The sequence below is a fragment of the Perissodus microlepis genome, chromosome 7 (assembly GCF_051167445.1).
Source record: "Perissodus microlepis isolate ML-2025 ecotype Zambia chromosome 7, ASM5116744v1, whole genome shotgun sequence".
Lineage (NCBI taxonomy): Eukaryota > Metazoa > Chordata > Actinopteri > Cichliformes > Cichlidae > Perissodus > Perissodus microlepis.
Window position 1 is genome coordinate 53,827,231 of NC_140467.1, and position 13,570 is coordinate 53,840,800.

The window sequence follows — 13,570 nt, forward strand, 5'->3', positions numbered from 1 at the left end:
TTGATATCCTAGCATTTTTTTGTAATGATGTTAGCCTGGCTCAGTGTGGAAAAAGTTATTGACCACATAAAGCTAAACTGAGAATCTAATTGAGCTTTATGTGGTGAGGGTGACACCCCCAAAGTGTTGGGTCATAAAATTGCTTAGCAATATCTTGAACCCGCAGTTCACACTGATGTAAAGAAATACAGCAACTTGCAGTTCAGACCTAAGAAAAAGTTATCTTTTCTATTATTTTTGTTTGAAAAACATTAACAATTAATTTCTAGAAAAACTGCTGATCTTGTCCTTTTCAGTGTCAGATAAGAAGTAGGGCAGCATTTACTTTTCTTATCAGTAAATACGCATATTTAGATAATTAATGGCGATTCATTTTTGCCTTCGAATAATTCAGTACACACTCTTCAGCCACTTGGAACACTCACAATCTAATACACAGCTTATACTTTGTTTTCCAACATTTTAGTTCTTATGTCATATTCAGATATATATCAATACATTTTAATATAAGAAACAACAGTAAAAGGTCATGTTTCTGCTGTTATGATATTTTTATAACCGATAAATCTGTTCATTCTATATTTTTGCAGAGAACTAACTGACACATCGCTATGCTATAAGAGTGCAGTTTCCTTGATTTCAATTATATCCACCCCTCATTTGTTCCAAGACACCATGATCGTGATGACAAAAATCTTCATTTAAGCCTTCACAGTGGAACTTAATGACTCCCATGGGTGATGTTATGGTGGCTATCTCCATCTTTTCTGTTCATGAACAATATGCCAAACTTTAGATGTTCTTAACATTTTATCCATTTTCAGTCATTTTCGGTTATTCCGGTAACATTCTGGCTGTCTGTCAGGGTTATATTGTTGATTGTCATTTATGCTTAGAAATATTTAACCATATATGCTTAGAGGTGTATAATCGATTGTGTAGTGATAGGATGTGTGATCCTTAGTAGTCTGCAAAGTTGGTCTTCCTCGTATACGAGAAACATAAAGAACTTTGCCTAATCGTGTCTTGCTTTGCTGTGTAGCAGAATTGTCTTGAACATTCCAGCGAATAGGTTTATGCTACGAACCTATCACTGTCAGTTTTAGTTTTTTGGAACCATAAGAGACTAGATTTAAATAGAAGCTGGCAGGCTTTATCGGTTAATGCTGTCAGGCTTGGTTAGAGTCCATAAACTGAACAAATTTATTGCACAGGCACGGATACCTGCTAATTAGACATAGGTTTACAAAATCAAACTTCAGTCACCAAATGGTCTATACCCCACAGTTGGCCATATTATTTTGCAAATTATTACATTAAAATGCTCCAGAAGGGACAGACAGTGCAAAGATAGTGTAGAGGACGAGTTCATTGACTCCAATTAATGAAGATGTCGCCTAGGAGATCCCGATCAGTTATACCTGATACCCAAATTAGCCACACCACTCCAGCATCCAAATGGATATATTGTTTTTTTCTTTTTTTAATGTCACCCACAGTACAGTTGTTATGAAGGAGGAAAGTGTTCATAAAGGACAAAACCATTTTTATGCTAAATAGTAAAAATGCTTTTGATAATGTAAAGTTGGGTATCAACCTCAAGTTACTTCTAGAGGAACTGCAGTTTTTGTCACTTCACATTTACTTCATTTTTCATCCCAAAGCTTCCCACTTGGTGTTAACATACTTGAGCTGTGCAAGTTTGCATATAAGCACAGCTCAGTGATAAAGATAAAGCAGAATCCACACCATTTAAAACAATGTCAGCAAAAGTTAAAAATGAATTTGTGGCAGGGCTGTGATGTTAGATTGCATTGAATCTGCCTAGTAAAGTGGCTTTAAGTGAATGTAAAAGTAATTTTAAAAAAATGGGGAAAAATCAAGAATACAAATGTCACCATCAGAAGCATTTCAGCTTACCAGAAACGACAAACTAAAATATTTATAATTGTGTGCTGCAATGACTTAAACCTAAGTGGCCACAAGTTACTCATTTAATTAAATCTGGCTGTGGATACCACTGATCATCTCTAGTCAGAGATCATCTCTAGCCTAATCGCTCAAATCATCTGATTTGTGCTGTTTGATGGGACGAAAATCAGCACGTTCAGCCATACAGGAGTAGTGCCAGAAATCCACTGATATACACACCTTGAAAGCTGAGCTTAATATCATAACAGCCTTGGCGCTGCAGCTGATTGTGATGGTCTTGCAACATATCAATGTGGGTTTTTTTTCCCAGAGACATTAAAAACATTGCATTTCATTCTTTGACATTACATTTATAAGACTGTAGATATGAAAACAACTACATTATGAAGCTCAGTCATTGTGGAACTGGCTGCATGCCTCATTTCCACCCAAAATTGCAAAAGAATTAGTGTAATTTCAGCTGTCATTGCAAATAAGCATCACCTTCAGCTGTGGCTTTTTATAGCATCAAAGCCTAAGTCCTGCATGCATGATGCATAAGCCTAAATAAAGTGCCATTTGTCAAATTACCATGATAATAGCAAAACAGGAAATCAAGGTCTCCATAGTATTTTAGGCAATCTGATGTCAATAATTCAGTTTAAAAAATTGGATTTTTATATTTCAGCCCATTAATCTTCAACAACATGAGCACGTTTTTGATGAGAGACACTTTTTTGTTTAAGGTTAGAAACTGAACTTGTCTGCTAAAAATGTGCTGCAAGGAGATGGCGTTCGAACCTCCTGTGGGGAGTGGGACTGATGGTGGTAGTAGTGCTGTCTGATGTATGAGTCATCATGTCTTTGGCTGCTGGCTACCACATTGCTAGGACTGCACACTACAGTGCTAGCAGTCGTGGCTTTGTTTGGTCATGGTAGGCTGTCTTTATGATGGGTCATAAGAGACTAATTCTCACTTTAATAGTTTCATAGTTCCAGGTGAAATATTTTGAGTGGGAGGGGATAATTTATGGGAGCTTGAAGGAAATTAGTGAAGCATCTGTGGTTTTGTGAGTTACCCAGTGGTCTATTTTCCTACCTTTACAAGTGGGTACAAGTGGCAGGAATGAACTTGCTTTGAAGGGTGCCTAGGCTCAGCATTAGAAATCATCAGGAAGGGCTCAGAGTAGAGCTGCTGGTCCTCCACAGTGAAGGGAGTCAGTTGATGTTGTTCAGGCATCTGTCTAGGAAGCCTCCTAGGTAAGGTGTTCCAGGCATGTCCAAGTAGCAGAAGACCCTGTGACAGACCCAGGACATGCTGGATGCGAAAACCTCTGTCTCCCCAGGCGTGGAGGAGGGAAGTGGGCATCTCTGCTTAAACATGTCAGAAGAAAATTGAGGGATAGTTGTTTTTTTTTAAATTTTACAATAATTTCTGAACACAGAACATTTTTTAAAATGTTTTTAAAGCACAGGTAGGAAGAAGAAAGCTGTTTGATAGAAATCTTGATGTCAAAGTCATTTTTTTTGCCTCTCATGGGGCAAATGTTTGAATCTGTTGGCTGAAGCTGCTCACTATTCAAACTACTGATGATATATTGATGCACTGAAAGCACTAAGCCTCAAACAGTGGCTGTTTGAGTACATGAAGAACTATAAATTATATAATATATTTATATATATGCCGTGAATCATTCAGTCATATTCAGGCTCTTAACACCAGGGATAAACCAGTGTCATGTCTACACGTAATGGACAGCTTGGCAATTAATCAATTTTAAATTAAATTATTAGGCACCTTGTTGCTTGGGGCCTTTTGCAAAAGCACATAAGTTGTTTCCTTGTATTTACTGAAACTATAAAACTTGTGAAAGATAACAGTTTCACAGGCATGCAATAGTATTTTTGTACCATTAAGATCTCAAAAAGCTATTAGCCCAAAATCTGGCATACCTCAGCATGGCATGCAGAGTGTCCTGACAGAGGACCTGAGAGATACATCAGCCTATTCAGCTGATCCATACTGTTTTCATTTTAGCCTCATCTGAAATGGTGTCAAGGTTGCTGGTGAAAGAGTGGCTTTCAAGAAGCTATACTTAAGGATGGGAAATGGAGAGAAAAAGCTGAGGTATGCCATTACACTAGAAATGGATTGAAATTCAGTGGTAACAGGTTTATGGAGTGATGAATCCAAATTTGAAACTTTTGGTTTAAGTCACACAGAGGAAGTTAGAAAAGAAGTACCACAGTGAGTGTCCACAGACATCTAGAAAACATGATGGAGGTTCTTTCATGGGTTGGGGTTGCATTTCAACAAGTGGTATTGGGAATATGGTCAAAAGTACAGTCCCAATTTTGCATGGTGGTAGAGCTTCAACATGCAACAAAAAGAAATGGGAGTGAGACAAAACATTTTTTGAGCATTTTACAGCTGATCAAAAGTTTAAGATCAAAAGTTTAAGATCACATGCCTTTAAAAGGCCAAATCTGTGCAAAAATGTGGATTAATTGTCATTTTCTGTCAGGTAGTCACACTGACATTCTCATGGCAAAGGCAAAAAAAAAAAATTCCCTTTTTGAATGTGTTCGGTTGTTGAACTGCATAAGCAGTTTCTCTCACAGTGTGCCATCACTGCTGAGGTGGGACGCAGTAAGACAGTCATTTGGAATTCCTTAAATGATCCGGAGGATTATGGAACAAGAAAGTCAAGTGGAAGACCCCCCAGACAGCCACTGGACGATTCTCGACCCAAATTAAAGCCGTTACTGGTGCAGACTGCAGCCCAATAACCATCAGATGGCATCTGAGACTGAAGGGCTTCAAAAACAAAAAACGTCTTCAAAGGCCTCGTCTCCTTGAACTCCCACAGTACCGACAGTTTGGACTTTGCAAGAGAGCACCAAACATGGGATATTGGAGGTTGAAGAAAGTTTTATTCTCTGACGATAAAATTTTTTACCTTGATGTTCCTGAATGTTACCCACCCCAGCCCGCCACCTCTCACCATGGGGAAATTCCAGACTGAGACAGAGTCCAGCCCCTCTCCAGGAGGCTGGTTCCAGAGCCCAGGCCATGCGTTAAGGTGAACCCTCTCAACCTTACACACTAGCTCAGGCTCCTTCCCCACCAGAGAGGTGACATTCCATGTCCCAATTGCCAATCTTGGTAGCCGGGGATCGGTCCGCAAGGAACTTCGCTCCTGGCTGCCGCCCGGCTCACATTGCACCCGGCCCCTACGGTGACTCGTGCGGATGTTGGGCCTGCAGGAAGATGGGCCCATGTCCCTTTTTCGGGCTGTGTCCGGCCGGGCCCCCTGGACTAAGGCCCGGTCACCAGACGCTCGCCCTTGGGCACCCACCCTGGGCCTGACTCCAGGGCGGGGCCCCGGTAACCCTATCCCAGGCAGGGTGAATCTGTTTTTTTCATAGGGGTCTTCTGAATCGCTCTTTGTCTGGTCTCTCACCTAGGACCAATCTGCCATGGGAGACCCTACCAGGAGGCAAAAATCCCCCGGACAACATAGCCCCTGGGACCCCTGGGACACACAAACCCCTCCACCACGATAAGGTAGCGATTCGCGGAAGGATTCGCGGAGTTGCCCCTGGTGAGAGGCGGCAGGCTGGGGTGGGTATCTTGGTAATCCCTTGGCTTGCTGCTGGTATGTTGGGGTTTCTCACAGTGGACGAGAGGGTTTGTTCCCTTCGCCTTCGGGTCAGGGAATGGGTCCTAACTGTCGTCTGCACTTATGCGCCGAGCAGCAGTTCAGAGTACCCAGCCTTCTTGGAGTCCCTTGGTGGGGTACTGGAGGGTGCTCCTCCCGGGGAGACTTCAGTGCTCACGTGGGCAATGACAGTGAGACCTGGAAGGGCGTGATTGGGAGGAACGGCCTCCCGGATCTGAACCCGAGCGGTGTTTTGTTATTGGACTTCCTTGCAAACCACAGTTTGGCCATAACGAACACCATGTTCGAACATAAGAGTGTCCATAAGTGCACGTGGCACCAGGACACTCTAGGCCACAGGTCGATGATCGATTTTGTAATCATATCACCAGACCTGAGGCCATATGATTTGGACACTCGGGTAAAGAGCGGGGCTGAGTAGTCAACAGATCACCACCTGGTGGTGAGTTGGATCAGGTGGCGAGGGAGGACGCTGGATAGACCTGGCGCGCCTAAACGTACAGTGAGGGTGTGCTGGGAACGTCTAGCAGAGGCCCTGGTCCGCGAGATCTCAAACTCACACCTCCGGCAGAGCTTCAACAGCATTCCGAGGGAGACTGGGAACATCGAGTCCGAATGGACCATGTTCAGCACCTCCATTGCTGAAGCTGCTGCACTGAGCTGCGGCCACAAAGTAGTTGGTGCCTTTCGTGGTGGTAATCCCCGAACCAAATGGTGGACACCAGAGGTGAGGGGAGCCACCAAGCTGAAGAAGGAGTCCTACCGGGCTTGGTTAGCCTGTGGGACTCCGGAGTCAGCTGATAGGTACCGACATGCCAAGCGGAATGCGGCGCGGGTGGTGGCTGAAGCAAAAACTCGGGTCTGGGAGGAGTTCGGAGAGGCCATGGAAAAAGACTTTCAGACTGCCCGAAGAGATTCTGGCAAACTGTCAGGCGACTCAGGAGGGGAAAGGGGTGTTCTACCTGCACTGTGTATAGTGCGGGTAGAGTGCTGCTGACTTTGACTGAGAAAGTTGTCGGGCGGTGGAAGAAATACTTCGAGGACCTCCGCAATCCCACTGGCTCGTCTTCCGTTGCAGAAGCAGAGTCTGGGGATGAAGGGGATGACCCGCCAATCTCTGGGGGCGAAGTCACTGAGGCAGTTAAACAACTCCTTGGTGGCAGAGCCCCTGGGGTGGATGAGGTCTGCCCAGAGTTCCTGAAGGCTCTGGATGTTGTAGGGCTGTCTTGGTTGACACGTCTCTACAATGTTGCGTGGAGATCAGGGGCAGTACCCCTGGACTGGCAGACCGGGGGTAGTGGTCCCCATCTTAAAGAAAGGGGACCGGAGGGTGTGTTCCAACTACAGGGGAATCACACTCCTCAGCCTCCCTGGGAAAGTCTAAGCCAGGGTGCTGGAGAGGAGAGTCCGTCCGTTAGTCGAACCTCGGAAACAGGAGGAACAGTGCGTTTTTCGTCCTGGTCGTGGAACACTGGATCAGCTCTTTATCCTCTTGAGGATGCTTGAGGGTACATGGGAGTTTGCCCAACCAGTCTACATGTGTTTTGTGGACTTGGAAAAGGCATTCGACCGTGTCCCTCGGGGGTCCTGTGGGGGGTGCTCCAGGAGTATGGGGTGTCTGGCCCATTGCTACGGGCCATTCAGTCCTTATACAACCGTTGCAAGAGCTTGGTCCGCATAGACGGCAATAAGTTGACTCGTTCCTGGTGAGTGATGGGCTCTGCCAGGGCTCATTCTGTTCATAATTTTTATGAAATTATAATTTTTATGAACAGAATGTCTAGGCGTAGCCAAGTGGCAGAAGGCTTTCACTTGGGTGGTCTCAGGATTTCATCTCTGCTTTTTGCAGATGATGTGGTTCTGTTGGCTTCATCGGGTGATGGCCTCCAGCTTGCCTTGGAACGGTTCGCAGCCGAGTGTGAAGCAGTGGGAATGAGAATCAGCACCTCCAAAATTGAGGCCTTTGTCCTCAGCCGGAAAAGGGTGGAGTGCCCACTCCGGGTCAGGGACGAGTTCCTGCCCCAAGTGAGGCAGTTTAAGTATCTCGGGGTCTTGTTCACGAGTGATGGGAGAAGAGAGAGGGAGATCAACAGACCAATTGGTGCAGCGGCCGCAGTGATGCGCACACTGTACCGGTCCCATGTGGTGAAAAGAGAGCTGAGTGTAAAAGCGAAGCTCTCAATTTACCAGTTGATCTACGCCCCTACCCTCACCTATGGTCACGAGCTGTGGGTAGTGACCGAAAGAACGAGATCGCGAATACAAGTGGCGGAAATAGGCTTCCTCCAAAGGGTGGCTGGCCTCTCCCTTAGAGATAAGGTGACAAGTTCGTCCATTCGGGAGGGGCTCAGAGTAGAGCCGCTGCTCCTCCATTTCGAAAGGAGCCAGTTTAGGTGGTTTGGGCATCTAACAAGGATGCCTCCTGGGCGCCTCCTGGGTGAGGTTTTCCGGGTATGTCCCACCGGGAGGAGGCCCCAGGGCAGACCCAGGACACGCTGGAGAGATTATATCTCTTGGCTGGCCTGGGAATGCCTTGGTGTTCCCCCGGACAAGCTGGAGGAGGTGGCTGGGGAGAGGGAGGTCTGGGCTTCTCTGCTTGGGCTGCTGCCAACGCGACCCTGCCGCGGATAAGTGGAAGAAAATGGATGGATGGATGAATGGATGGTCCCGAATGTTTCCAACGTTATTGGCATGACTGGAGGTGTGGAGGTGTGGTCCAAAACTTTTAATCAGCTGTATAGCAGCCTGCTTCAGTGTAAGAGTTGTTTTCAACAAATTGCATGCTCAAAAAATGTTTTTTCTCTCTCCCATTTCTCCTTGCTGCATATTGAGGCTCTACTTGGAACCTTGTTAAGATCCAAGCATGCATAATATGCTTTTTTTTTTTTTGTTGTTGTTGTTGTCATTTTTCATGTGGTCTTAATCTTTTGATTTGGGCTGTATCATCAGATTTTAATCTACCATGCAATACGAACTGGAAAGTGTATGATGGGCAACTGCTTCGGTTTTCAGTATGAAAATTATCCAAAACATATTGTCAATGCAGTAAATGCATAACCTGAACATAAAAACACACAACACTTCAGTAAGTCACTGTGCCTATTTCCTTGCAAAATATAAAGAAATAATGGGTTGCTCAAGACCTTTTCAAAGCAGGTCAAGTGGAAAAGGCTGGGAATGAAACACTGTTTAAAGGTTCACCACTGGAGTTGATGAAACCTATTGAAACAGAATAAATGTTTTCTTGCTGAAAACGGACGTTTCTGTTTCTTTTACTTCATACAAAGCAGTGAGCATCATGGAGGCCAAAAGTAGATAGTGCTTCTGCTTCTGCTGGTGTTTGATGACCATGAACTGTGACAGGTTTCCATCCTGCTGACCTGATAATGTTTTTACTTAACTCTTACTGGCAGCCATTGCTCATCATGTTGTATCAGGTTTAGTTGTTTGCACACAGTCCTACATGCAGTCGGTGCATGTGGGGAGTGTTGTGAGAACAATACAGAGTCATGAGTGCATTAATGCTTTGTGTCCTCTTGTTATATACCTCTTTCTACTTAGCTTTGTTCTCCTCCTGCCTCTCTCTCTGTCTCACTTCTCTTTATCTCATTCTGGCAGTCCTTCCAACTCTTTTCTCTTCAAAGCTCTTAGCCTAGTCTGGGCTATATTAAGGCATGAGTCTGCCCTCTCATCAGTCAGGATAAATCCACTGACAGATCGAATAGCAGTGTGACTGTTGTAAAACAAAAAAGGATGTTTTCTTGTAGCACTAGCTAAATCTGTCTAAAGGCTAGATGCTGAAGTTAAAGACGCAGCAGCTGCACTGAAACTCGCTAACTTCTTCTCCTCTGTCGTGTTTGATGCTGCCCCACTTTCCTGTTAAATGATTTCTGGAAACATAGGGAATTTAAAATGATGAAAAATGATATGCATGTTCTACAGTGCTCTTGTTTCTCATAACCTTTAGGTGATCTGTGTCCTCACCAGGTAAATCTCATTTGGCCATCGTCCAGAAGGTGAACAATGAGGGGGAGGGAGATCCTTTCTATGAGGTGCTGGGATTGGTCACCTTAGAGGATGTTATTGAGGAGATCATCAAGTCAGAGATCCTGGATGAATCTGACCTCTACAGTGAGTCAGCTCTTGCTAATTGCTGACTGCAGCACTCACATAAATGTTATAACACATAAACACTCACTCACCGACAAAAGCACTGGTACAGTGATACAGCAGCACATGTACACAGGACGTGTATTTAGAGATGATTGCTGTGTTGTCCTACTTATAATATATATAATTATATATAATTTAAATGTTAAATAAAATCCCCACAGCGTCCCATGTTAAAGTGTCCAACTTTATGATATTTATATTGTTAATGATCACATTAACATGACTAAGGTCTGAAAAGCACAACCTTTAATAACTCACATGATGGAGTGTTTTTATGTCCCTAATAATTTGATTTGCTGTAAGTTACAGACCACAGAAGTTGTTCCTTTAGTTTTAATGAGTATATTTTTAATATTTTATTATTCATTTGCCTGACACGTATTACTTTGCGTTACACCTGTATAGCTTATGAATTCACCTTAGTAAACAAGCTTGCTAGCATTACCTTATAACTTCTCAAAGTCAAAGTAAACTTTATTGTCATCTCTGCTATATACAGTACAGTTTAATAGAGAGACGAGATGACGAGGCTCCAGTTCCATTCAGTGCAAAAGACAACAATAAATATAAGAAGAGAAATAAATATACGCTTAAGACTAAGGTAAAAGGATCAATAACAATTTAAAATTTACAATTTACAGGTTTAATGATTTAAAGTGACCAGTGTAGCAGCTTGTAAACATGAGATTCTTGAGGGTAGAATTGTCCATAGAGCAGCATCTGCATTACAAAGGCAGTGGTATGTGGAGTGCAATAGAGTCAGTTAGTTAACGGTTTGTGTGGGACACCGTAAAAAAACACTGAATTTGCCGGAGTGCTATCAGCTGGTGCCTGCTCGTGCTGCCTCCTCCTCTTTGACTTTCACCTTTCTAAGTTTAAACTTTTTTGAAATTTTAACAGAGCAAAACATGACTTTTCATTTAATTTCATTCATTTTTACTATTATTTAAACTCCTATTTCTTTTCTTTCTTGCCACAGCTGACAACAGGAACAGGAAGAAGGTGGACCCCAACAAAAACAAACGCGACTTCTCAGCGTTCAAGCAAGAAGGGGACAGTAAGGTGAAGATCTCTCCTCAGCTCCTACTGGCAGCTCATCGTTTCCTGGCCACAGGTGATATTCACTAGGCACTAATCTTGCATTTAGCCAGCACACATTTGTTTCAGTGCCACTGACTATTATCCTCTGCTGAATCACAGCCACTGTCTGTACATGCTATCTTTTAGTATGCAAATTAACAGGGCTTAAACTAATCAGCTGATTTTTATTTATTGACTGTAAAATGCTATAAAGTTATCTAGGTTACTTTTTTAGAAACCAATCCTGTTTCTCCCTCCAAGTGAGAAAACATTTGATTCGTGCAACCTTTTTACCTTTATTGGATTATGGTGACCTGCTTTTTATGAATGCACCTGCCCACTGCCTAAAGAGGTTGGATACTGTGTACCATTGTGCTTTACGTTTTATTACTGGCTATGGAAATCATGTACATCATTGTTCTTTGTATGCTGCTGCTAAATGTCCATCTTTGCATATTCGCAGACTCTCCCATTGGTTGATCTTTATCTATAAATCTCTCCTTGGGCTGGTTCCATCTTATTTATGTGTTTATATGTGTAAAAACCATAACCAATACAACCTTCGTTCGAACAAAATCATACAATTGATTGTCCCAAAAATCAGAACAGAATTGGGGAAAAGGGCTTTTAAATACGCTGCCCCTGCTTCCTGGAATAATCTGCAGAAGGAACTGAAATTATCAGAATTGGTTACCTTGGGAGAGTTTAAGTCTGTCTTAAAGGAACGAGAGAACAGCTCTTTTACTCAGTGTGATTGTTTTTAATGTACTCTTAATTTGATCTGTTATTGTACATTTTACACATGTTTGTATGGGATATTGTATTTGTTTTAAATGTTATATACCTATGTGGTATGTGACTTTTGTTGCCATGATGCCAGGTCTCTCTTGGAAATGAGATTTTTAATCTCAATGAGATTTTTTACCTGGATAAATAAAGGATTAATAATAATAAAAAAAAAATCTACTAAAAACCTCTCAGTCAATAATTAGTCCAAGGCCTGTATTTTCTGCTGTTTTAATTTGATCGTTTACAATGCCTTTGTTTCTCTCCCATTAGAGGTGAGCCTGTTCAGCCCATTCCAGATCACAGAGAAAGTCCTACTGAGGATCCTCAAACATCCGGATGTCATCCAGGAACTAAAGTTTAATGAAAATGATAAACGATCGCCACAGCACTTCCTCTATCAGAGAGGCAAACCTGTCGACTACTTTGTTCTCATTCTGCAGGTAAAAACACATTCATATAGTCTGTAGAAATGGTGACATCACCTATATGATTTGGTGGTAATCAGGAGTATGTCTGGGACTTTTGAAATACTGTTTCACAACCAGTTGGTGAGTAATTGGCGAGTGTTTGCAGACAAATTGTCATGTTCCATACAACCTATTGACAATCTCCTGAACACCAAACACCGTTTTTGATGCAGCACCATAAAATTCTTTATGACCAAGTACACTTTGGTCAAGTTCTCACAACTGGCTGTGGAATAGTCATTTTTTCCCCTAGGGACTGGTGGTTCCCAGCTGGTCTCTGTGAGATTTCTGCCCAAGTATGCTAATAAGTTAAAAACACTAAAGTTGCACACCACTCCAAACCTAGCTGACTAACCAAAGGTAAAGTGACTGTTATTGCTAACAGAGTCTGATGGCTTTGAAGCTAGAGATATTTAAAGCCTTGAGTTGCGCATTGGTGAAAATATTGCAAAAATATCATACACTTAGACTGATAAAGATCATTTAAGGGGTGACTACAATAACAGTATGTTTTGTGGTTTCACCACTGCTCATTCATATTAACAGTCAGATAATAGGCAAAAATCTGACTCCATGTGACACTTTCACTCATTGCCTGCTTCATTTATATATCAAAAAATAAATGCACAAAGAAATGTAGAAATAAAAAATCAGAAACAATGCATGTGGAGAATGATACAGGCAGAGAAGTACAAAATCAAATGAATGAATACATAGTGTAAGTGTTCACTTCAATTCAATTGTATTCATTTAGCATCAAATCACAGTTATCTTAACGTGCTCATAGTCTCCTCAAACCACTGAAAATGTGAAAGTTTATACATTTGTAAACCAAATGTAAATTAAATTGACACTAAATAAAAAGTACTCTACATTGTATTTTTGGGATTCATGATTTATTCTTTTTTGAGTCACTTATTGATTTATCGATTCATTTATCTATTTTCATTTTGGCAGTTTTGGTCCTCCATAGATTTCAAGTGTCATAATGTAGTCTGACTGGATGACGTAGATTGACCTGCTTAATCTGGTGACCAACAGGTTTATCTCTGGTTGTTAGAGTGGTGGGTGTGTGTGTGTAGGGGTGATTTGCACACATGCAGGCTCTAAACACCTTTCGAGTCTGTACCTGACTTAAGGTACTTACAGTGTACAACAAAAGTGTGCATGCCCTTAGGAGGGTATTTGGAGAATTGAGTACAAGTTCTCTATTTAGTGTTTCAAAGCAAGATGCAGATGAATACACATACGATGGCTGTGTCTGCTGTGCTGAGGCGAAACTGTTGTTAGTTTCTGTAGGCTTTGTTGTCGACACCTGAGGTGTGGATAGAGGGACTCTACATACTCAGTGTGCAACCTGAGCAGAACTGCTCCCATTCCAGCAATGTGTGTGTGTGTGTGTGTGTGTGTGTGTGTGTGCACGCATGTCTGTCTTGGTGAGGACCAGTTTGATCCTTACACCTTGGA

The 13,570-nt window shown here is 42.5% G+C and overlaps 1 protein-coding gene across 4 annotated transcripts in view; it reads left to right on the top strand.

Annotated features, from left to right (window-relative positions):
* LOC146384149 (metal transporter CNNM4-like) overlaps window positions 1-13,570 on the top strand; it is a 37,805-nt gene that overhangs the window by 2,790 nt on the left and 21,445 nt on the right. For all 4 annotated transcript variants that reach the window (XR_014800812.1, XM_084935987.1, XM_084935985.1 and 1 more), the window contains exons 2-4: window positions 9,582-9,725; window positions 10,747-10,881; window positions 11,907-12,076. Coding sequence is in view for 3 of the 4 variants with exons in the window: in XM_084935987.1 (XP_084792113.1) it covers window positions 9,582-9,725; window positions 10,747-10,881; window positions 11,907-12,076 (449 nt within the window). In the remaining variant the exon portion in view is untranslated. The remainder of the gene's footprint in view (window positions 1-9,581; window positions 9,726-10,746; window positions 10,882-11,906; window positions 12,077-13,570) is intronic.